This window comes from Phocoena phocoena, chromosome 2 (assembly GCF_963924675.1).
Source record: "Phocoena phocoena chromosome 2, mPhoPho1.1, whole genome shotgun sequence".
NCBI classification, from domain to species: Eukaryota; Metazoa; Chordata; class Mammalia; order Artiodactyla; family Phocoenidae; genus Phocoena; species Phocoena phocoena.
In genome coordinates, this window is record NC_089220.1 from 110,588,927 (window position 1) to 110,614,591 (window position 25,665).

Sequence of the window (25,665 nt, forward strand, 5' to 3'; positions counted from 1 at the left end):
AGCACTGCTTTTTAAAAGACACCTTATCTAGATTATTGAACGTTCTTGCAGATTTTCTTTGCAGTATTTCTTGGTCCTGTCTCCTCTATTTCCACTGTCACAGTTTCTTCTTACATGTAGATAATTAATTCTTGCTTGTTGCTATGTCTTTTAGCTAGAAGTCTTATTTTCTTAGTCTCGTTTCATCCATCCTATAGGTGGCTACCTGAATAACCTTAAACTATTTTTATCACGTTTACTGTCCCCAAATAAGCATTTATTCTGCTGCTTGTTCACTCTGTAGAGTCATTTAGTGCCCCCATCCCAGTGTAACACATACTCTGTCCTGGCTAAGATTTGTGATAAGACACTTGTATTGGTTGGGGGTTATAAATTTGAGCTCTGAAGTCAGGTCAGGTTTGAGCCCTGTCTCCATCACTTATCTACTTATTTACTGTTTAGCATCAGTTCTCTCCATACGATGAGAATAATATTGGTCTGTCTCTTGGGTTCATGTGAGGGTTAAGTAAGATACTCATGCTACTATAATTAATATGTAATTGGCATATTATAAGCATTTAATACATACTGGGTTTATCATTTTTACTGTATCAACTCAAGTATGACACATATATATATATTATAAATTTATTTATTTATTTATTTATTTGGCTGTGTTGGGTCTTCATTTCTGTGCGAGGGCTTTCTCTAGTTGCGGCGAGCGGGTGCCACTCTTCATCGTGGTGCGCGGGCCTCTCACTGTTGCTGCCTCTCTTGTTGTGGAGCGCAGGCTCAGTAGCTGTGGCTCATGGGCCTAGTTGCTCCGCGGCATGTGGGATCTTCCCAGACCAGGGCTCGAACCCGTGTCCCCTGCAATTGGCAGGCAGGTTCTCAACCACTGCGCCACCAGGGAAGCCCGACACTTATATTTTTGACTGAGAACATTGCTCATTGAGAGATTTCACTGACCATACAGATTGTTTGTATTTCTTTATCCTGTGGAAGAGTAGAATGAAAAGAAAGATTTCACTTAATAGTTATAACATTATAGAATTTTGAAATTGAGGAATCTTTGAGAAGCTCTTGTCAATCTGTCATTTTTTAAAGAGAGAAAATAGACCCTGAAAGATTGTGATTCAGTAAATTAGTGGCCGAGTTAGTATTAGAATCCAAATTCTATATATACTAGTACCATATTATGTTATATTTGTACCTAGCACATTTGAGAATTGAATTAATGTGATTATGAGTCTCTGTCTCTGAAGAATAGCTTATCTCTATGTGTTCATTGTTTGTTCCTATATTCCCTTTCTACAACTCATTTACGGCTCATTCATGGATCCAAAAAGCATTTATTGAACATCTGTGTGCAGAGCAGCTTTTTACTTAAAGTTATATTTGTCCTACCTCTGCATAAGAAGTTTGGCAATGTGTTAGAATTTTAAACTCTTTTTAAATTAAGCTAAACTTTTTTTATTGTAAAAAATATTTAATCCAAATTTTAAACTGTTTTGATTTCGGTTTGTTATTTTTAATATTTGAGTTATCATCTAGAAGGAGCTTTTGAAGGACATATCCATGGGTTTCATGAAATGTGGTAGTACATAAATGGGGATAATATTTAAATTATCTATCAAAAATCAAAGCCATGGTATGCCATTTCAACAGAGTGTTAGGTTTATACTTTGCTTGAAGGAGAATGGAATATTCATGTTTTGTCATTATGTGGGAGCTAAATGAATCCCATGTGATGGAAGATACCAGAAGGGGAGAAAGATAATCAGCTAGAGGAGTAGGCACTACAGGTCATTTTTCAGTCATCTTATATTGAGAAATAAATAAAAGATGAGAAATCAGGTGGAACAAGATTATGGAGAAGTATGTAACCAGCCTGACTTGCTGCTCTAGTAGAAACTGCCTAACTAGGTTTTCTGGTTGAACTGGACATTGTTGACAAATTGCTAATTTAACAGCTGTTTATTAACTATTTCAAGTGGAGAGGATTAGAAATGATCCTAAAGTCAGTTCCATTGAATGAAGAATCTGACTTTGAAAATAATGGATAAAATATTTTTGTACAATCTTTATGCAGTTAGAGTATTTTTGATGATTGCTTTTGTGGGTAGAAAGTAAAAGTATAAATGAAATATTATGACATTGTTAAGTGCCTATTTTGACTGTCTTTAGAATTCATTTTGGTTTACAGTTGTTTACAAATTGATACCAGATAAAGATTCATAATATAGAGTCTGGTTTATGATTCATCGTCTAAAATACTGCAGTGGGATGTGTGAATGAGAGTAATTAGGTGGTTCAACAGGAAGTACCTAATTCTTATTCACAATTTAGGTATGACCTTTAATAATGTAGGGTCATAGCTAATGAGACAGTAACATTGGCACTTTTTTTTTTTTTTTTTGCGGTACGTGGGCCTCTCACTGTTGTGGCCTCTCCCGTTGCGGAGCACAGGCTTCGGACGCGCAGGCTCAGTGGCCATGGCTCATGGGCCCAGCCGCTCCGCGGCATGTGGGATCTTCCCGGGCCGGGGCACGAACCCGTGTCCCCTGCATCGGCAGGCGGACTCTCAACCACTGCGCTACCAGGGAAGCCCTGGCACTTTTTATTTAATCTCAGAAATCTCTCTGTCTGCAGTACTTGTTGATATTGCTTGACTATTGTCTTGTATTTCTTTTTCTCAGAATATGGTCCCTGCCTCTGTAGTTGGAATGGTGTTCTTATACAGGCACACACACCGAACTGTGTGTGTGCGTGTGTGTGTAAAATGTTACATATCTGAGAAGGAGATTAAGTTGAAATGTGTTCTTATAGAATGGTGAGGACCTTCCCCTCCTCCCTTCCCATTCCCCTACTCTGCCCTGAGAACACTGGAAGCCAACCTTATACTGCCAAAGCAGGAGGTTGGAGGATTCCTCTGTGTCAAAAGTGATCAGATAAAAGGAAAAAATGGAATCCTCATGATAGCCAAGTTCCTGCCTTATCATCCTAGAGTGCAGTACTCGGTCTGCTCACTCACACAGTTCATCTGATCATCTTTTTCGTGTCTTACTCTTAGATATAAATGTACAGCCAAAGGTTCCCTTGCTTGAGGAAAACGTCAAGCATGAAAGGCAGAGACCAGAGAAAATAGCAAGAAAGAACTCAGATTACAGAGACAGTGCAGGCAGGTGAAGAAAATAACAACGTCAAACACCCTATTTATTTATATTCTCAAGAGAAAAGATGCTGTAGTAAAAAATAAAATTTTTAAAAAAGAGAGAAGATACTACATTCATGTAAAATAAGAACAAGATGTAGAGGGGGAAAAAAAGAGAAAGAAAAATGCAGCAAACAGAAAAGAGCTCATGGGAATTGAAATTTTAATGGAAGAGTTAGAAGATGAAGTTGAGGAAATCTCCCAGAAAATAGAGCTAAAGACAAGAGATGTAAATGCAAGAGGAAAAAGAAAACAGATCAAAAGAGAATTAGACAGTCTAGCAAGGCCAGTATCTAAATAATAGGTATACAAGAAAGAGAACAGAAGAAAGTCAAAGGAAGATTACTGCAAGAAAACTTCTCAGGGACTTCCCTGGTGGCACAGTGGTTAAGAATCCACCTGCCAATGCAGGGGACACGGGTTCAATCCCTCATCCGGGAAGATCCCACATGCTGCAGAGCAGCTAAGCCCGTGTGCCACAACTACTGAGCCTGTGCTCTAGAGCCCGCAAGCCACAACTACTGAGCCCGTGTGCCACAACTACTGAAGCCCATGTGTCTAGAGCCCGTGCTCTGCAACAAGAGAAGCCACAGCAGTGAGAAGCCCGCACACCACAATGAAGAGTAGCCCCTGCTTGCCGCAACTAGAGAAAGCCTGCATGCAGCAACGAAGACCCAACACAGCCAAAAATAAATTTATTTTTAAAAAAAAAGAAAACTTCCCAGAACTGAAGGACATACATCTATAAATGTAAAAGACTTAGCAATTATCAGTTCATACAATTAAAAAAAAAAAAAAAAACCTACTCCAAGATACAATATTGTAAAATTTCAGAACACGTAATGAGAAGCATCTGGAAGCTTCCTGAGGAGGATATATAGGTGACTGTGAAAGACTGCAGATCAGAATGGTGCCAGGCTTCTTAAGAGAAGATGATGAGGAAAGGCCTTCAAAATTCTGATGGAACATACTTTCCTGCCTGGAATTCTATACTGAGCCAAACTCAGTTACTAAGTATGAGTAAATGAAGATATTTTTAGACAATGCAAGGGATTTTTTGAAAAGTGTACTTCCCATGCCTCCTTCTCAGGAAGCTACTGGAGGAAATACCCCACTAAAAAGAAAATCAAGAAAAGAATTGAGATCAAGGAAACAGGGGGTCCAACACGAAGAGTGATAAGGGAATTCCCAGGATAAGTTAAAGGGAAATTCCATGACCATCGTTTTGTACCAGGCCTAGAGAACAAGCAGTCTAAATTGGAACTTGATGGAGGATTGTATGAGTATATTTTTAAGAAAGAAATTAAAGGACTTCCCTGGTGGCGCAGTGGTTAGGAATCTGCCTGCTAATGCAGGGGACATGGGTTCGATCCCTGGTCCGGAAAGATCTGACATGCCGCGGAGCAACTAAGCCCATGCGCCACAACTACTGAGCCTGTGATCTAGAGCCCACGAGCCACAACTACTGAGCCCGTGTGCCACAACTACTGAAGCCCATGCGCCTAGAGCCCATGCTCCGCAGCAAGAGAAGCCACCACAATAAAAAGTCCGCGCACTGCAACCAAGAGTAGCCCCTGCTAGCTGCAACTAGAGAAAGGCCACGCGCAGCAACAAAGACCCAATGCAGCCAAAAATAAAATTTAAAAAAAAAAAAAGAAATTAAAACAGAGATTTACCTGATATATTTGAATATGTTGAGAGGAAAGTTAACACTAGCAATTTAAAGATGAATTAACCGTAGTTACACAGAAAATTAAGCAAATGCAAAAATGGTGCAGTTATTAACTAGAAGGAAAACAAGGTCATACAAAAAAAGAAACAGTAATAATGATGTACTTTTGGCTCGTCTGTGAATATTATTTACAGCCATGGTAATATTATAAACTCTAACAGTTGATTCAACCAAAAATGATGATGGGAAGTTGTAACAGATCTAAATCATTACCTTTTAATAGGAAGTCAATTTTTTTCCTAAAGGGAAAATATTTTAAATAACTAATAAACCTACTATATAGTAGAAATAGTGAAAAAAACGCCTGAAGAAATAGCTAAAAAGACTTGAAGGTAGTTGCCTTAGGGATGTGAAAAATGGGGACAGGGCAAGTGACATCTGTTTTTCTTGTAAAACTGTTCGACTTTTAAAATGGTGTACAGGTCTTTCTGATTAAAAAGATTCATTTAAAAAAGTTGACCCTCACAGAATGCTTTCTGTACAGAATATACACATTTCTCAGGCATTCTATCATTTGGGGTTGTAGAGTCAGCAGAATGCTATCCAAGGAGGCAGTGATTTCTAGTAATAGCAGTGGTTGATGTTATCCTTAGTTATAAATATTCATTTTGTTGTAGTGCTAACAAATGGAGATTTTAAACACACGAAAGATTAAAATACATTGCATTTTAACATTTCACATTTAAGTGTTTAGTTTTCCTCTGTGTTGTCAACACTTTACATTGTCAATTGATTGCTCCATGCTTCTTTGAAGCTTTTTGGTTGAGAGATACTTAAGATGGTTGCGTTTCCTGCCCTCTTTTATTTGGTTTTTTAAATAGTGCATGCTTATTACAGTCCTTAAGATTATGCAGCAGCTGCTCCAATAATAGCAATAGATAGCACCTCATCTTTCACTGTACCTGATTACAAGGTGCAATGGTTAATTTGAATCCAGATGTTTTCTTTTATCTTAACCACCAATTTTAAGCTAAAATGTTGAAGCTTGAAGTTGAGATTAAATATTAAATAAATTGATCTTTTAGAAGTTTTTCTCTTTCCTAATTAAAAGGCATGTGGTTTGTTTTTGCTAAAAGACACTAACATAGTGTAAAGGTACAACATTTGGAGTGAACTAGTTTTGTAACATTCAACAAATTTCTTAACCTTCCTAGGCCTCAGTTTTCCCATCTGTAAATTGAGGACAATACCTACCTTATAATTGTGATGATTAATTATGCATCCTGTGAAAATGAAAACAAAAATTATGCCTATGTCATTAACTTTTTTCTTTTGATCATCAAGCAAGAGATTTTATTTTATGCGAGTTGTCAATGTATTCTTCCATAGAAATAGAACAATAATACATCTGTGCTGCATTTAAATCCTTATACACAGAGTTAGGACAAAAGCTGTCATAAGTTGATGGTAACCGCTGAGTTTCCGTTTTTGTTTTTGACTTAAGAGAATGGAGCTGAATTGAAATGGAAAGACATTCTTCTCTTTCTAAAAATTTATCGTGTTTTCTCTGTAAAACAAAATACATTTGACCAATGCCAACTTAAGTTTAGTTTTAACCTATAATCTTTGAAGCATAATTCATGTTATTTCTCTAAGAGCAGAAACTTACTTATTAATACAGTGCTTTTCTGTTGCAATCTCTTTTCCTTTTAAAATAAGTAAAAAAAAAATCTTTAAAACTATTTTGTACTCTTAGGACAGTTTGGATAGTAAGGAGAAATTGTTATCCTGGCATTAGATTCTCATAAGAGCGCGAACCCTACTGTGAACTGCGCATGTGAGGGATCTAGGTCACGTGCTCCTTATGAGAATCTAATGCCTGATGATCTGAGGTGGAGCTGAGGCGGTGAGGCTAGTGCTGGGGAGCGGCTGCAAATACAGATTATCATGAGCAGACAGGTTTGACTCCACAGAGACCATAATAAATCAATGCCCTTGAATCATCCTGAAACCATCATCCCCCCCTCCCTGGTCCATGGAAAAATTGTCTTCCACGAAACCAGTCCCTGGTGTCAAAAAGGTTGGGGACTGTTGCCATAGAGGACCTCAGTCTGGTCATGGAATCATTTGTAAAAAAAAGAAAATTATAATACAGCAAGATAAGTGCTAAAATAAAGATATGAAAAATGGCCAGTAAGAGTAGTGAAAAGAGAGTCATTTAGTTCTGCCAGGCCTAAAGGGCAAGGCTGACAAAATCTGGGCTTTGAGGAAACAAAGCATTCTCCAGGCCAGGGAAGGTAGGGGAAGGGCTCATATTTCTTTGGTTAACCCGCTATATTGCATATAAAGCTCTTTATACACTTGTTTTTCTCACTATTTTATTTTTCTTAATTGTTTTGTAATCTGCAAATAACTTCTAGATGATTGGCTTGAGATGGATATTATCCCAGGGAGTGGTGGTAAATTAGGGAAGGCAGCTTAGCTTTTGTGGTATTTGGGATGAGGTGAGGGGATAAAATAGTTGTGCAAATAGAGAGTAAATGGTAACCTTACATGTGTCTTTCATCCTGACACCTCCCTGTCAGTGGTGGTAAAGTCAGGATTCTTCTGTTAATAACTGTATGATCTTGTCTTCCCTTTGGATTTCATTTTCCTCAACTTTAAAATAGGAGAATTGGTGTGGGTATTTCCTGTTGGTAGTCTCTTAGTAGTTGGGGAGAAAGGAGAAATAAGTTTGGGAACGCAGAGTTAAAGTTAAATAGATTTCTTTACTTCAGCCTTATGCATTATGGCATGTGGATTGAATTCCTGGACTTTTTTGCCGCGTGGCTTGTGGGATCTTAGTTCCCCAATGAGGGATCAAGCCCAGGCCCTTGGCAGTGAAAGCACAGAGTCCGAACCATTGGACTGCTAGGAAATTCCCAATTCCTGGACTTTTTCGCCTGGCTTTGCCAATAGAGTGTCAATAATATGTTTCCAGTGTCATCCTTTTCCTAATGGTTTAGTGGAAAGATCATGCATGGGCTTTAGAATTATACATAACTGGGTTTGAATCCTCATTGATACTTAGTAGCTATGTGGCTTTAGGTAAGTTGTTTAACCTTTCCTAACTAGTTTCTTCACATGTAAAGCAGGAAGGGTAACACCTTGTGGAGTTGTAAAGATTTAATGACAACCCATATGAAAATATCAAATGTATCTGGTATATAATAGGTCAAAAAAGGTATAGTTTAAGCCCTATAAATCCAAATCCCAAAGTCAGTATAGAATGTAACATAATGTTATTTGTATCCTGCCTACATCTGGTGCTTGAGGTGGACTGTTCATATGTTTCACATATACTTATATAATTTTCCCCTAAGAAAACAAATGTTCTTGAGGGCTCATTACCTTTTGCCATCCACACAGCACTCAGTACTCTCCTGGAGACTTAGTAAGTGCTTGATAAATACCTGAAAATTTCACTATAACAATGGAATAGGTGAGATGTGGTTCTACCTGATGTATACTTATTTTACATCTTTCATAACCCTAGGTAGAAGTTAGTGAATTTATGAATATTAATTTTAAATTTCTTTGGTTATATCAAATGATTAGATTTTAAGTTTGAAATAACTGGAATTGACTGTAAATGAACTGGCCTTTGTAAACAAAGCATAAGGATAAAGTGTTATAATAAAGTATCGTTTAATGTTGTAACTTATATTATTGGAATACTAATGTTTTACATTTTGTTTTGTCTCTAAGCAAATGGTTATGAGCCTTAGAGTTTCTGAACTCCAAGTACTGTTGGGCTACGCTGGGAGAAACAAGCACGGACGCAAACACGAACTTCTCACAAAAGCCCTGCATTTGCTAAAGGCTGGCTGCAGTCCTGCTGTACAAATGAAAATTAAAGAACTCTATAGGCGGAGGTTCCCCCAGAAAATCATGACGCCTGCGGACTTGTCCATCTCCAGCGTACATTCAAGTCCTATGCCAGCAACTTTGTCTCCATCTACCATTCCACAACTCACTTATGATGGTCACCCTGCATCATCACCGTTACTCCCTGTTTCTCTTCTGGGACCTAAACATGAACTGGAACTCCCACATCTTACATCAGCTCTTCACCCAGTCCATCCGGATATAAAACTTCAAAAATTACCATTTTATGATTTACTGGATGAACTGATAAAACCCACCAGTCTAGGTAAGATTATTCTGTAATGATTATTTGGTTGCTTTTGGAGGATACATTTTCATTTTTGAGTTTGAATTTGACCCAGATTATTATTCATAATAAAATTTATATTTGGTGGTAGGATCCAGATGGTAAAAAGGATCTTTCAATTTTAGACAAATCAAATATATAAAAGCTGTCTTTTAGACAGGAAAAAAGCATATTCAAGTCTTCCGTGATGGTTGCTGACACAGAAAATGTTAAAAACTTTCCAAGAATATAAACGTTTTTAAAGTGTAATATTTTAGATTGTTGATTACTATTTTATAATAACCCTTACAAAATTAAAATTAAAACCCAGTAATTAAAATCAGTCTCTGAATTCAGTTTTTAATTTTCAAGGGTTGATGACATCTAAAACAAATGACTATTTTTGATTATTTAAATGAGTAAATGGTTTAAATTTTTATAAAAGGAGAGTTGAGCTTTGATGTGTAGTATTTTAATTTCAGTTGACTTTTTCAAGTGGATATGTGTACCTTGCAGGTGCACACATGATTATATAATACTAATAAACACTTGAAATTTCATGTACTATGTTTTCCCATCATTTGATAAGTGCCTAGCCTATTAATAGAATTCGATGTATTAATCAACTTGAAATTTTAATTGCTATAATGCTACCTTACTTTATTTAAGGTAGAAGAAAATTGACCCTGTTGGGATCTCTGCTACCTTTGGTGTAATATATTTAAAATATCAGACTTCCAGATGCTGGTTTGTTGTTATAAATCAGTGGTTGGCAAACTATGGCTGGCAAGGGAAATCCAGCCTGCAGCCTGTTTTGGTGGATCTGAGCTAAGATTTTTTTTTTTTTTAATATTCTTAAAGAGTTGTAAAATAAAACAAAAACAGAGAAGAATATGCAACAGAGACATGTATGTCTGCAAAACCTAAAATATTTACTGTCTGGCTTTTACAGAAAAAGTTTGCCAACCCCTGTTACAAATCAGTAAGCATTTCAGTTTGGGGGATTGGTGAGTGTTGAATTTTGAAAACATTTACAGAAATTCTTTGAACTGGGAAATGTTTGTTTTAAATTATTTTTAGCAGAATAACTGAATAAATTAAGATTATAGGAGTCATTTTCAAACAACATGAATTTTTTCACATGACTTTATTTTTTAAATAGCCATTAATAAGAAAACTTAACACTTGCTGAGAACCTACTGTAAGCTTTTAAAACTTATACATGCTCATTATAAAAAACGAAAGTGCCAAAGTCCCTTCTTGTTAGCAGTTCAGTATATATGCATATATAAGCAAGTTATGTTTCTTGTTTTTAAGAAGGAATTATATTGTATCAATACATAGTGTTCTGTGACTTGCCCCTACCCCCTCTTTTGCCTTACTAATATAGACATTTCTTCTTGTCTGTCTTTCCCATTTTTAATTGAAGGCTATATATACACACACGTATATATAGTGTCTATGTGTACATGTGTGAGCATGTGTGTGTATATATATATATGAGCTCATTTCTTATTACAGACTGTGTATTATTTTATGTTCTAAATAAGTCCCTATTAAAAGACGTATTTTCTAGTTTTTCGCTGCCAAAAACATGCTATAGTGAACATCATCTGAAATTTGAAAGGAAAAAAACGTTGGTGGCTTTTATTTGATTTGATTCCCAGCTCTCAAATTTTCTTTGGGTCTTAGTAATTAACATATCTTCTTGTTTTCAGTTTCACTAATATAAATTTCAAGTACCAGTGTGAATAGGTGATGTTTACATACGTATCTAAATTTTGATATGAAAAGTAGAAATGCAAACTGGACATACATTCTGGTTATATTGGATAATATTTTAAATATTAATAAATAAAAATAGAGCATTTAAAATTATTTTTATTTTACTGAGGTACTTTGCTTAAATATATATGTTATGTGTTCATTTCTAATTGTCTACACTGTCTTTTTATGCCTTTGCAGTTTAACTTAATATATCATAATTTATATCTTATTGTTTTAATACTTCAGGGTACTTTATCCTTATGAACTTTTTAGTGTGTAATAATAGTGGGCAAACATCTGGGTTTTCCCTGAAAAGATATGAGAGGCAGGTAATTCATAAGAAATTGTGTTGTTAAAGCTGCAGATAGTTTTTGCTATCTTTCTATAGTATTTTCTCCCTACTGACTGTTTTTAAAGAATAGTCAGTAAATTTAAAATAATTTTTCTGTCTTTACTCTTCATCTGAAAATTTATAGAATGCTTCAATGGGGTATTTTTGTGTAGTAGTTTAAGAGCAATGTCATAAAGTTTTGCCCATTCTTGATAACCATTAAGTAAACCCTTGCATTTACAAAATTGACAGGTTGAAGTACTAAAATATTTCCCGTAAGATTTATTTAATTGGACTTTCTTTGTATTGTCAAGCCTCATTATTTGCACATGCTAGTGGATGAATGCCTGCTATCTCAGTAAATTCAAAATCACTACTCACAACAGTTTCACAGCCATTTATAGACACACACAGAGCTGCAAAGAATTTGAGTTGGCTCATGTGTGCTTTCCCACCTGTGGTTGAACTAGGTGGTTCTTGCTTTCATGTTTTCTGCTGTCATATTGTAAGCAAATGTCTGCTTTGCACTCTACTTAATGCCACATTTTTTGCATTTCTGTGCTTTTTGTTGGTGATTGCATTGTTTAAAATGGCCCCCAAGCATAGTGCTTAAGTTTTATCTAGTGTTACTGTATGCACAAAGGCTGTGATGTGCATTATGGAGAAAATACATGTATTAGATCAGTTTTGTTCAGGCTTGAGTTACAGTGCTGTTGGCAGTGAGCTTAGTGTGAATGAATCATCAATATATATCAAATAAGGTGTCTTTAAACAGAAGCACACATAAAACAAGGTTAGGTATTGATCAGTTGATGAAAATGTTGTGCTCAGAGGCTTGCAGGAACCTAACCCTGTATTTCTCCTAGGAGCAATGGTTCAGTATTCACTAACTCATTGTTTGTGGCAACTTTTTTTTTTTTTTTTTTTGCTGTACGCCGGCCTCTCACTGTTGTGGCCTCTCCCGCTGTGGAGCACAGGCTCCGGGTGCGCAGGCTCAGCGGCCATGGCTCACGGGCCCAGCCGCTCCGCGGCATGTGGGATCCTCCCGGACCGGGACACGAACACGCGTCCCCTGCATTGGCAGGCGGAGTCTCAACCACTGCGCCACCAGGGAAGCCCTGTGGCAACTTTATAGAACACCAGTTTTCATGAATAAATCCATTGTTTGTGATATAAACACAAAATTAATAGGTGGTATGGAATTGCTTGGTGGTATGTAAATAGATTTCTAATTTCTCATTGTTATCATAGAACTAAAATAAAAGCAGATATTTTGGTTATGCATAAAAAGATCACCAGAAAGTAATTTGTGGAAGTTTATTGATTCAGTAACTGTTCAGGGGATGGAAATACTCAGAGAATTTGAAAAAAGATTCAGAGTAATCTGCAAGAGTTGAGGATGAACATATTTTAAGGCCCTGTTAAGTGAAAAAAAAAAAAAAAATTGAAAAAAGGAATCTATAAGATTTTTAACATTGTTAAAAGACTATCTCTGTACTTCATTAAATGAAATGACTACTGCATCATGGAATTCAGTTTTCTAAGGGATTACTTTCGCCAATAGATTGTTTGTTTTAAGTTTAGGAAAACAATATTCTCTGAAAAATTAAATGGTTTTCAGCATTCTCTTTCTTAGTATACATATTGAATACATTTAAAATCATTACAAGCTCTTAAGAGTTTAGTTTGGACCTGTACTTAGCTAGTTCATCACACTTAATCACTTGAGTCCAGAATGTGATGGTTAAATTTAATTTTTCATTTTCTCCCTTCCATTTTATCTGTAAGCAGTAGATTTAAACAGTTTAAGGTGTTCTAGTGTAAGCTGAATGTTTGTATGCGTGGTTCATGTTTCTAACTAAAATCAAAACAATAGTTTTGGTATTCCCCCGTTTTATTAGATAATTCTTATCCATTTTTATAATCATCTTGTTATTATTTCTTTAACAATAAGTAATTTTAAGGTCTTTATTCATTTTGGAACACACATTAAAGGGAATTCTTTTCATTAATTGGGAGATGAAGTAAAGGTGGTTGTAAAGTAAAATGCTTGATTTACTGTGTATTTTTGTCAGTATTAAAATCCTGTTTGTTCTATGAGTCCCATTTCAAATGCTTTTAAAAACCTTTTCCATTAATCTTTCTAAGATGCCCCCCTTATATCTGTCTGTTCTTCCCCCATCCAAATCAATTTCACTTTCCTGCATGCTCTTAATAACATTTTGTTGTTGTTAGTTCCTCAAAATCAGCTCTGCTGCATTCATCTGTATATTCCCATAATATACAGAGCTATGAACCTCTTATGTGGTAACCACAGTAAACAATTATTAGCTCTCCAATTTAGTTAAATACAATAAAGTCTGTTTTAATGTTTTTTGCAAAGTATTTGGATGCTACATACTGAAGAATCTGAAACACTGTGACATTTTATTGGTCATATGGATGTCATTCTTCAGTTTGTCATGAAACAAGTCACTTATATTTTTTGTCTTTCTTTTAAGTCTTTTTTAAAATTAACTTTTATTGGAGTATAGTTGATTTAAAATGTTGTGTTAGTTTCTGCTGTACAGCAAAGTGAATCAGTTAATACATATATCCGCTCTTTTTTAGATCCTTTGCCCGTATAGGTCATTACAGAGTATTGAGTAGAGCTCCCTGTGCTATACAGTAGGTTCTTATCTATTTTATATATAGTAATGTATATATGTCAATTCCAGTCTCGCAGTTTATCCCTCCCTCCCTCTTTTTTTACGTCTTGGAAGATGGTTTCTATTTGTTTTAATGTTTGTCAAACAATCTTTTCCGTTAAACACCACAAATATCTCTTCTCTGGGTTACATATTTGATTTTCCTGAGTTCTGTTACAAGTAGTTATAATTTAATTTGATGTAGGACGGTGTATTGGTATTTCCTAGGGATGTCCAGCATCCTAGGTGTATAGGGTTTATATTTTCAGTATTTTAGAAAGCTAGGCCAGTCTGTTTCCTTTTTAAAGTAGAACATTTGTATATAGAAAATTATAATTATTTTAGGCTTGGGAAGATGTATGAATAATTTATAGAAAAGATTTGAATTAATATATATATGTTTTATATATATGCACGTTTTTTTTGCCTTAGGAAACAAGGCAGCAGATGCTTCAGCACTCCTAAATAGTTAAAACGATCCATCTTGTTTTGTGCAGTGTGGGTAAGGTTTCTGCTACATCTTAATAACATTGGTTACCAGTGTTTTCTGCCAAGGGCTCGACTGGCATTGGATTAGATTTCACAGTTTCCTTCTCTTCTCATTTTTTATAATTGAGTTTGCCTTCCTCCACATGCCTAATAGCCAGTGCCTAAAGATCAGGTGATGCAAATTCAAGGACACAGACTCTGATAAGTATTGGAAAGGGCATTCAGAGGCTTTATGATTTACTCTACTCTGCTTTTAGAAGATTTGCCTTCTAACAATTCAACACAAGCTGTGCTCTTCTGTACTTGATTTTTATGAAATCAAAAGCACTATTTTTTTCTGTAGGCAGGTTTCTTCCCTAGGAACTTTTCTTTCTAATTTGGCAGCACTGGTTTCTTTTCTTTTCTTTTCTTTTTTAAGAGATGTAGAGAGAATTTATTTATTTATTTTAAACTTTGGCTAATTTGACTAATTTATTGCTTGTGCATTTTAATTACACTTGTTGTATACAACAGTATGAGCATAAACTAGTGTCCATTAAGTATTATAAATTGCTATTTTATTTATCTTTATTTTTAAATTTTTTATTGACATATAGTTGATTTACAGTGTTGTATTAGTTTCAGGTACATAGTAAAGTGATTTAGTTATACACACATATATATAAATATATATATATTCTTTTTTTACATTCTTTTCAATTATATGTTATTACAAGATACTGAGTATAGTTCCCTGTGCTATACAGTACGTCCTTGTTAGTTATCTATTTTATGTATAGTAGTGTGTATATTTTAATCCCAGACTCCTAATTTATCCCTCTCCCCTCCTCCCCTTGGCAACCATTAGTTTGTTTTCTATGTTTGAGAGTCCATTTCTGTTTTGTAGATAAGTTCATTTGTATCCTTTTTTTTAGATTCCTCATGTAAGTGATATCATATGATATTTGTCTTCCTCTGTCTGGCTTACTTCACTTAGTATGATAATCTCTAGGTCCATCCATGTTGTTGCAAATGGCATTATTTCATTCTCTTTTATGGCTGAGTAATACTCCATTGTGTATATTTACCACATCTTCTTTATCCATTCATCTATTGATGGACAGTTAGGTTGCTAGCCATTTTTGGCTATTGTAAACAGTGCTGCAATGAACATTGGGGAGCATTTATCTTTCTGAATTATGGTTTTCTCCAGATATATGCCCAGGAGTGGGATTGCTGGATAATATGGTAGCTCTATTACTAGTTTTTTAAGGAACCTCCTTGCTGTTCTCCATAGCGGCTATATCAATTTACATTCCCACCAACAGTGAAGGAAGCTTCCTTTTTCTCCACACTCTCTCCAGCATTTATTATTTGTAGATTTTTTTGATGATGGCCATTCTGACCAATGTGAGGTGATATCTCATTGTAGTTTTTTTTTTTTAATAAATTTGTTTATTCATTTATTTATTTTTGACTGCGTTGGGTCTTTGTCGCTGAGCACAGGATTTCACTAGTTGCAGCGAGCAGGGGCTACTCCTCGTTGCGGTGCGCGGGCTTCTTATTGCGGTGGCTTCTCTTGTTGTGGAGCACAGGCTCTAGGCACGTGGGCTTCAGTAGTTGTGGCACATGGGCTCAGTAGTTGTGGCTCGCAGGCTCTAGAGCGCCAGCTCAGTAGTTGTGGCGCACGGGCTTAGTTGCTCCGCGGCATGTGGGATCTTCCCGGACCAGGGCTCGAACCCGTGTCCCCTGCACTGGCAAGCGGATTCTTAACCACTGCGCCACCAGGGAAGTCCCTCATTGTAGTTTTGATTTGCATTTCTCTAATAATTAGCGATATTGAGCATCTTTTCATGTGCCTCCTGGCCATCTGTTTGTCTTTTTTGGAGAAATGTCTTTTTAGGTTTTCTGCCCATTTTTTGATTGGGTTGTTTGTTTTTTTTTTTTTGCTGTTGAGCTGTATGAGCTGTTTGTATATTTCGGAGATTAATCCCTTGTCAGTCGCATCGTTTGCAGATATTTTCTCCCATTCTGTAGATTGCCTTTTTAAAATTCATTTATTTTATTTTTGGCTGCGTTGGGTCTTCATTGCTGCACGTGGGGTCTCTCTAGTTGCGGTGAGCAGGGGCTGCTCTTTGTTGTGGTGCATAGGCTTCTCAGTGGGATGGCTTCTCTTGTCGCGGAGCACAGGCTCTAGGTGCATAGGCTTCAGTAGTTGTGGCTCACGGGTTCTAGAGTGCAGGCTCAGTAGTTGTGGTGCATGGGCTTTGTTGCTCCGTGGCAACAAAGGTGGGATCCCCCCTGGACTAGGGCTCGAACCCGTGTCCCGTGCATTGGCAGGCGGATTCTCAACCACTGCACCACCAGGGAAGCCTGTCTTTTTGTTTTGTTTATGGTTTCCTTTGCTGTGCAAAAGCTGGTAAGTTTGATTAGGTCCCATTTGTTTATTTTTGTTTTTATTTCCATTACTCTAGGAGACGGATCCAAAAAGATATTGCTGTAATTTATGTCAGAGAGTGTTCTGCCTATGTTTTCCTCTAGGAGTTTTATAGTATCAGGTCTTGCATTTAGGTCTTTAATCCATTTTGAGTTTATTTTTGTGTATGGTTTTAGAGAATATTGTAATTTCATTCTTTTACATGTAGCTGTCCAGTGTTTCCAGTACCACTTATCGAAGAGACTGTCTTTTCTGCATTGTATATTCTTGCCTCCTTTGTTGTGGATTAATTGACTGTGTGTGTGGATTTATTTCTGGACTTTCTGTTCTGTTCCATTGATCTGTATTTCTGTTTTTGTGCCAGTACCATACTGTTTTGATTACTGCAGTTTGTAGTATAGTGTGATGTCAGGGAGCCTGATCCAGCTTCGTTTTTATTTCTCAGGATGGCTTTTGCTATTCGGGGTCTTTTGTGTTTCCATACAAATTATAAAATTTTTTGTTCTAGTTATGTGAAAAATGCTATTGGTAATTTGATAGGAATTGCATTGAATCTGTAGATTGCATTGGGTAGTAATAGTCATTTTGACAGTATTGGTTCTTCCAGTCCAAGAACATGGTATATCTTTCCATTTGTGTCATTTTCAATGTCTTTCATCAACATCTTATAGTTTTCGGAATACAGGTCTTTTGCTTCCATAGGTAGGTTTATTACTAGGTATTTTATTCTTTTGATGCAGTGGTAAATGGGATTGTTTCCTTAATTTCTCTTTCTGACCTTTCGTTGTTAGTGTATAGAAATGCAACAGATTTCTGTGTATTGATTTTGTAGCCTGCAGCTTCACCAGATTCATTGATGAGCTCTGGTAGTTTTCTGGTAGCGTCTTTAGGATTTTCTATGTATAGTATCATGTCATTTGCAAACAATGACAGTTTTACTTCTTCTTTTCCACTTTGAATTCTTTTCATTTCTTTTTTTTCTTTGATTGCTGGGCTAGGACTTCCAAAATTATGTTGAATAAAAGTGGTGAGAGTGAACATCCTTGTCTTGTTCCTGATCTTAGAGGAAATGTTTTCAGCTTTTCCCCATTGAGTATGATGTTAGCTGTGGGTTTGTCATATATGGCTTTTAGTATGTTGAGGTATGTTCCCTCTATGCCCAATTTCTGGAGTGTGTTTATCATAAATGGATGTTGAATTTTATCAAAAGCTTTTTCTGCGTCTATTGAGATGATCATATGGTTTTTATTCTTCAGTTTGTTAATGTGGTGTATCACACTGATTGATTTGCAGATATTGAAAAATCCTTGCATCCCTGGGATAAATGCCACTTGATCATGGTGTATAATCCTTTTAATGTATTGCTGGATTCGGTTTGCTAGTATTTTGTTGAGGCTCTTTCCATCTGTGTCCATCAGTGATACTGGCCTGTAATTTTCTTTTTTTGTGGTATCTTTGTCTGATTTTGGTATCAGGGTGATGGTGGCCTCATAGAATGAATTTGGAAGTGCTCCTTCCTCTGCAATTTTTTTTTGGAGAGCAGCACTGATTTCTGACTTTCAAAACAAGATCTAAAATTTACTTCTAAATCTACATCCCGTTGTAGATAATCTGTCTTTTTATCTGGTGAATTTAATTTAATATTTTTATTATCGTTTGTATAAGTGGCCCAGAAGCCTGAAGCCATCTATTGTGTTTTTAATAAATGAATCTTTGTGTTCTTGATTGTTATCTTGGGAACTAGAATGATGGACTTTGTTGTTGTTGGGAACGAATCTTGATGATCAGAATCAGTAAAGAATCCTTGTGTATAATTGTAAATATGACATTAAAAATTTTAATTGTGAGATTAATGAGCCAGCCATTTACGTTCAGAAGCAAGCAAGTAGTTTTACAGAGAAATCCAACATATAAGACTTTATTGGGATGAAATTTAAAGATCAAACATGTAGTATATATAGTGCTTGAAATGTAGCATTTCAGAATTTGCCAATGAATCCTACACCACTTTGGTCCAGTCTTACCAGCACAAGTTGAGTTACCATACAAGCTGCAGACCAGCCAGCTGGAGGACTTGGTTGTGGTAATGGTGGTACAGGTAGGATGGTACAACAAAGGGAGAACCCATTTTTGGCATTCTGTTTCTTTGCTTTTTTAATTTTTAATATATTTATTTATTTATTTTTGGCTGTGTTGGGTCTTCGTTTCTGTGCGGGGGCTTTCTGTAGTTGCGGCGAGCGGGTGCCACTCTTCATCGCGGTGCCCGGGGCTCTCTTGTTGCGGAGCACAGGCTCCAGATGCGCAGGCTCAGTAGTTGTGGCTCACGGGCCTCGTTGCTCCACGGCATGTGGGATCGTCCCAGACCAGGGCTCGAACCCATGTCCCTTGCACTGGCAGGCAGATTCTCAACCACTGCACCACCAGGGAAGCCCCTTCTTTGCTTTTTTTAAAACAGAAGTTTTGTTGTTAGATATCTGGGTGATTGGAAGGTAATTTTAAGCCATTCCCTTTTCTCTCTCTCTTTTTTTTTTTTTGTGGCCACCTTGTGGCATATGGGATCTTAGTTTCCTGACCAGGGATCGAACCCATGCTCCCTGCAGTAGAATTGCAGAGTCGTAACCACTGGACCGCCATTCCCTTTCTTGAGCCTTACTATTTCGGTATTGACAGTGCTTGCAGATGACCCCAATGGTTTTGAGTGGCAATTAGTCATTCTAGTTTTTTGGCACTACTCTTGCTAAACTTATTAACACTAAAATGTAAATAAGCCTTAGATATGCCAAAGATGGGGATTTTGCAGTTTAAAAGAAGCTGGATGTTGAATGTATTATTAGAATTAAATCACTTTAAGGTAGGTAAAAATAAAAAGGCTGAATTAGTTTAACAAAACAAATTCAATTTACCACCTCTACATGTTCTCTGCAGTTTTTAGAATTCTGTTTCATTGTTAATTTGGTGCTGTAGTTTTGAAAATTTTATTTCTGCTCTTAAATTTTATTAATTTAAAAATTATTTTATTACATAAGATATGAATTAGAGGGGAAAATCACTTATCTATAAGTACTTGTGGCATTTTGTGTTTCTTTTTGCCACCTCTCCATGTAAAGTTTAAATGTAAAATTAGCAGTTCATGTTTACATACAATTTAAGAAACCTCAGAAGGAAATGATGGAGTTGATTACATAAAAATGTCAAACCCCTATGCATCAGTTTGTTTTTTTTTAAAGCCCAAGTGTCAAAGTAAATACCGAATAAAAATATTTGAATCAAATATAAGACTGAAGGAAAGAACTCACAAATCAATATGGGGTAGGATACTAAGACTCTATTAGACAGTATATGAAAATGTAAATTATTAAACGGGAAGTGCAGCTAGGAAACATGAAAAGACACTGAACTTCACTAGTTCTTAACCAAAATTCAAAGTTAAGTCAATAATGAGGTTTTAAATCTTGTCTATAGCTTACATTAAAATATATGTGAATTTCTATACAGTATCCGTGAGATGTGTTAAAATGTTATGTTCATTGCTGGTAGCAATATAAACTATAATACAGCTCTTTGAGAGTACATTTTGGCAGTATGCAGCAAGAGTTTAAAAATACTTTTTGATCTATTAGTTCCACCTTTGGAAACTCAAAGCCTAAGAATGTTCATTGCACCATTATTTCCAGTATAAAAATTAGAAATAACTTAAATATCCAATTATAGAATAACATTTAATTAAACTGATGTATTTACTATAGAGAATATTTTAAGGATCAGTTAAAATTATTATAAAGTCTTTAATACATGAGGAGAGAAATTAGATACACAACTAAAAATTATTATCTACTCTGATAAGCATTAAGCTAGGAGTTTTATATCTGTTATCTCACTTAAGCCTCCAAACAGCTTTGGATGGTTAGACCAATAGCCTAAATTTTATAAAAGTGGTAGTAGCTGAGATCTGAAGAAGGTAATTCACAGAGATGCGGGGAAGGTGTCAGGATTTGAAAATAAGTAAGTTTGCTTCCAAAGCCAATGCTCCTGTATAACATAATATATTAAAAATAAATGAAAGTATTTTAAAAATTGTTCTTTAAAATAATTTTGCAATTTTATAACATCTTTTGCTCTCTTTATTTAGTGAGGTCTTTTTTTTTTTTTCCAGTAGAATTCATTGGATCTACAGGTGGGATCACTGTGTTGAAATTTACTGTATGGGGAACTACTGAAGGTCTTTTGTATTTCATACATACATTGAAAGAGGGTTTGACATTTTAATTTTACATGATAATTTGTACCAGTACATACTGTAAATGGAGTTTTATTTCAATAGATCAGTTTGGACCTGTGTGAAATTCACAGTACATGTGAGGAATTCTGATTTAGCACCTCTAGATCTTGGTCACTAGAATTTTTTTTAAAAATAAATTTATTTATTTATTGTTTGGCTGTGTTGGGTCTTCGTTGCAGTGAGTGGGCTTTCTCTAGTTGCGGCGAGCGGGCTTCTCATTGTGGCGACTTCTCTTGTTGCAGAGCATGGCTCTAGGCACGCCGGCTTCAGTAGTTGTGGCTTGCGGGCTCTAGAGTGCAGGCTCAGTAGTTGTGATGCATGGGCTTAGTTGCTCCACAGCATGTGGGATCTTCCCGGACCAGGGCTTGAACCCGTGTCCCCTGCATTGGCAGGCACCATTGCACCACCAGTGAAGTCCTAGAATTTTTTTTTAAGGTGTTAAAATTATAGACCCTTCATAACTCAATACCTAAGTATCTTTAAGAGGAATTAAGTTTTTTTCAACCCAGTGTAGATTTCAGGTGTTTGCTAAATTCATTCTGTTGAAATGACAAGTATGTGTAGTTAATCTCAAAATCTCCCTGATTTTCTGATATTTGTGGGGAGCAAAACCTTGTTTGCCTTAAAGAAAATAATTTGTTTTTTTGTTTTTTGGTGTTTTTTTTTGCGGTACGCGGGCCTCTCACTGCTGTGGCCTCTCCCGTTGCGGAGCACAGGCTCCGGATGCTCAGGCTCAGTGGCCATGGCTCACGGGCCTAGCTGCTCCACGGCATGTGGAATCCTTCCGGACCGGGCCATGAACCCATGTCCCCTGCATCGGCAGGTGGACTCTCAACCACTGCGCCACCAGGGAAGCCCAATTTATGGTATTTTATAAGATATTAAAGAGACCTTAAAAATAAGATGAAGATTCTAAGACTCCTCAAAAACAATAGGGAAAAAATTATAAGTAAAAAGTTTAAAGTTCTTCTAAAATTACATAAATAAAAGAGAAATATAAAATGAAGTTATAGAGAATTATTTTATTGGTTATTTTTTCTTTAGTTCTTTTTTTTTGCTCATTTTTATCCTTTCCATATGGATCAAGCCACTGTAAAATGTTCCAAAAGAACAAAGATCATAATAAAGCATGTTTTCATTTTTATGTAAATACCCATGGTCATGAAAGTACAGTCTTCTCCATCCATTCTTCCCAATGTTTTAGACAATATAGATACAAAAGTATAATATTTTTGATTTTTAAAAAATTTATTCATTTAACTAATATTTATTAAGTTCCTTTTTGTGCCAAGCATCATTCTGGTTTCTGAGAAAAAATAAGACATGGTTATTCAAGGAGTTCATGATCTAGTAGAGGAGTCAAACATACATAGTTCATCTTAGAAAACACAAGGGAAAGTAAACTAAAAGGCATAACCTAAGGATGAAAATTAAAGAGATTATATTTACCAGGGAGCGTGAATTTAACATTTTTGTCTTCTGGAGTAGTTGAGTCAGAATTACTGAGGGTGCTTATAAAAAATAGAGATTTTCCACACTCCAGATCTTCTGAATTGTATTTAATATCATAGTGCATTATAAAAACTTTCTCACGTAGATCATGTTATTTCTTTGAACTCCTACAGAATGTATCATAGTATAGTCGTAAACTTAAGTTTTCTCCTTTCCATGAACGTATGGGTTGTTTCTATTTTTTGCTCCTCTTCCAGCAAACATCCTTATATATGAGTATATATTTTTGTAATTATGTGACTATTTTTTAAAAATTTAAAATAATTTTACTAGGTCAAAGGATATGCATACTTCTAGTTTGCTATCAAATTTCATCCCCTGCCCCCCAAAAGAGTTTACACTCCGACCAACAACATTGTTATGAAAGTGCCTATTATCCACAGTTTTATCAATACTTTAAATAATTTTTATAAACTGATAAAATGAAAACCATCTTGTTTTAATTTATATATTTTTGCTTACTGCTGAAGCCAAACATTTTAATGATTATTAACCATTTGTCATCTGTGAATTGCTTGTTTATATTCTTTGCTCATTTTTCTAGTCTCTATATTGCTTTTTTTTATTGGTTTGTACTTTGTATGTATTGCATATTAGCCAGCCCTCTATTATGTGTTGTAAATATTTTATCTTGGTCTGTTACAGATCTTATTATGTAATTTCTAATATCTTTCATTACACAGAAGTTGAAAAAAGTTAAGCTGTCAACTCTGTTATTACTTTTATGGTGTTCGGATTTTTCAAGTAACAGCTTCACCCTGTTAAAGCATACAATTCAATGGTTTTTAGTATATTCATGGAGTTGTGTACCCATCACTACTATTTAATGAAAAAAATTTCATCACCCCCAAAAGACACACCATACTGATTAGCAGTCACTCCCATTTGCCCCTCCTCCCAGCCCCTGAAAACCATTAATTGTCTTTCTGTCTCTATGGATTTGCCTATTCTGGCTATTTCATATTAATGAAATCATATAATATATGGCCTTGTTGTGACTGGCTTTCACTTGCATAATGTTTTTAAGGTTCACGCATGTTACAGCATGCATCAGTACTTCATTCTTTTGCAGGTTGGTATATAATTATTTTTAGTGGGATATGTCTGATTTCCTTAAAAGTTTTTTTAAGTTGTGGTAAAAATATTTCTCTTTTAACCATTTTTAAGTGTACATTTCAGTAGTGTTAAGTATATTCATATTGTGCAACAGACCTCTAGAACTTTTTTATCTTAAAGACGCAGACATAGGGCTTTCCTGGTGGCGCAGTGGTTAAGAATCCGCCTGCCAATGCAGGGGACACGGGTTCGAGCCCTGGTCCGGGAAGATTCCACATGCTGTGGAGCAACTAAGCCCGTGTGCCACAACTACTGAGCCTGCGTGCCACAACTACTGAAGCCCCCACGCCTAGAGTCCGTGCTTCACAACAAGAGAAGCCACTTCAATGAGAAGCCCACACACCGCAACAAAGAGTAGCCCCCACTCGCCGCAACTAGAGAAAGCCTGCGTGCAGGAATGAAGACCCAACACAGCCAAAAATAAATTAATTAAAACAAAGAAAACACCGATCAGATATGATTTCTAAATATTTTCTGCCATTCCATAGATTGCCTTTTCACTCTGTTGTTTCCGTTTATGTGAATATGTTTTTAAGTTTGATGTAGCCTCAAGTGTCTGTTTTTGCTTTTGTTGCCTGTGCTTTTGGTGTCATATCTAAGAAATCATTACCAAATGCAGTGTCTCCCCTATATTTTTTTCGAGAAGTTTTATAGTTCCAGGTCTTTAATTCATTTTGAGTTAATTTTTATGTATGCTGTAAAGGAATGGTCCAACCGTGTTATTTTGTGTGTGGATATCCAGATTCTCTAACACAATTTGTTGAAGAGACTATTCTTTCCCCATTGTGTAGTGTTAGTACCCTTGTAAAGATCATTTGACCCTATGTGCAATGGTTTATTTCTGGGATCTTTTCTGTTCCCTTGATTTATGTATCTTTATGTCAGTACCACATTGTTTTTTGTTTGTTTTTGTACCTTATTGTTTTGATTACTATAGCTTTGTTATGTGTTTTGATATCAGGAAATATGAAACCTCTGACTTTTTTTTTTCCAAGATTGTTTGGCTGCTCGGAGTCCCTTTCAATTCCAGATGAATTTTAAGATGATTTTTTTCGATTTCTGCAGAAAATGCTATTGGGATTTTGATATGGCTTATATTGAATCTGCAGATCACTTTGAGTAATATGGACATTTTTTAACAATATTAAGTCTTCCCATCCGTGAGCACTGGATGTGTTTCCATTTATTTGTGTTAGTTTCTTTCAGCAATGCTTTGTAATTTTCAGCATGTTAAGTCTTTTGCTCCTTGGTTAAGTTTATTCCTAAGTATTTTATCCTTTTTGATGCTATAATAGAAAATCGGATTATTTCCTTAATTTCCTTTTCAGATTGGTCATTGTTAGTGTATAGAAATGCAACTGATTTTTGAGTGTTAATTTTGTGTTCTGCAACATTCCTGAATTTGTTTACTAGTTTTTTGTGGAATCTTTAAGGTTTTCTACATATATGTTATGTCGTCTGTGAACAGAGATAATTTTACCTCGTTTTATTTCTTTTTCTTACCTAAGTGCTCTGGCTAGGACTTATAGTATGATGTGTTGAATAGAAAGTTACTTTGTTCCTGATCTCAGAGGAAAAGCTTTCAATCTTTTACCATTTAGTATGATGTTAGCTGTGGGTTTTTCATATATGGTCTTAATTATGTTGAGCTAGTTTCCTTCTAGTTTTAGTTTATTGAGTATTTTTATCATGAAAGGGTATTGAATTTTGTCAGGTGCATTTTCTGCATCAAATGAGATGGTCACGTGTTTTGTTTTTTTTCTGTTCTTTTAATGTGGTATTTTACATTGATTAATTGTCATATTTTAATCCTTGCATTTCATGATAAACCCCACTAGGTCATGGTGTATAATCCTTTTCATGTGCTATTGAATTTGAAGAGTCGACATTCTTAATCTTGCTCTTTAGAGGGAAGGCATCTAGTCTTTTACCATTGAGTATGACGTTAGCTGTGGAATTTTTTTCATAGATATATTTTTTTTTGAATTTTTAAAAATCATGAAAGTATGCT

At 35.7% G+C, this 25,665-nt stretch overlaps 1 protein-coding gene across 1 annotated transcript in view; it reads left to right on the forward strand.

Moving 5' to 3' along the window:
* PIAS1 (protein inhibitor of activated STAT 1) overlaps positions 1-25,665 on the forward strand; it is a 117,960-nt gene that overhangs the window by 17,627 nt on the left and 74,668 nt on the right. Inside the window, exon 2 of the mRNA XM_065872971.1 lies at positions 8,613-9,057. Coding sequence (XP_065729043.1) covers positions 8,613-9,057 — 445 coding nt within the window. The remainder of the gene's footprint in view (positions 1-8,612; positions 9,058-25,665) is intronic.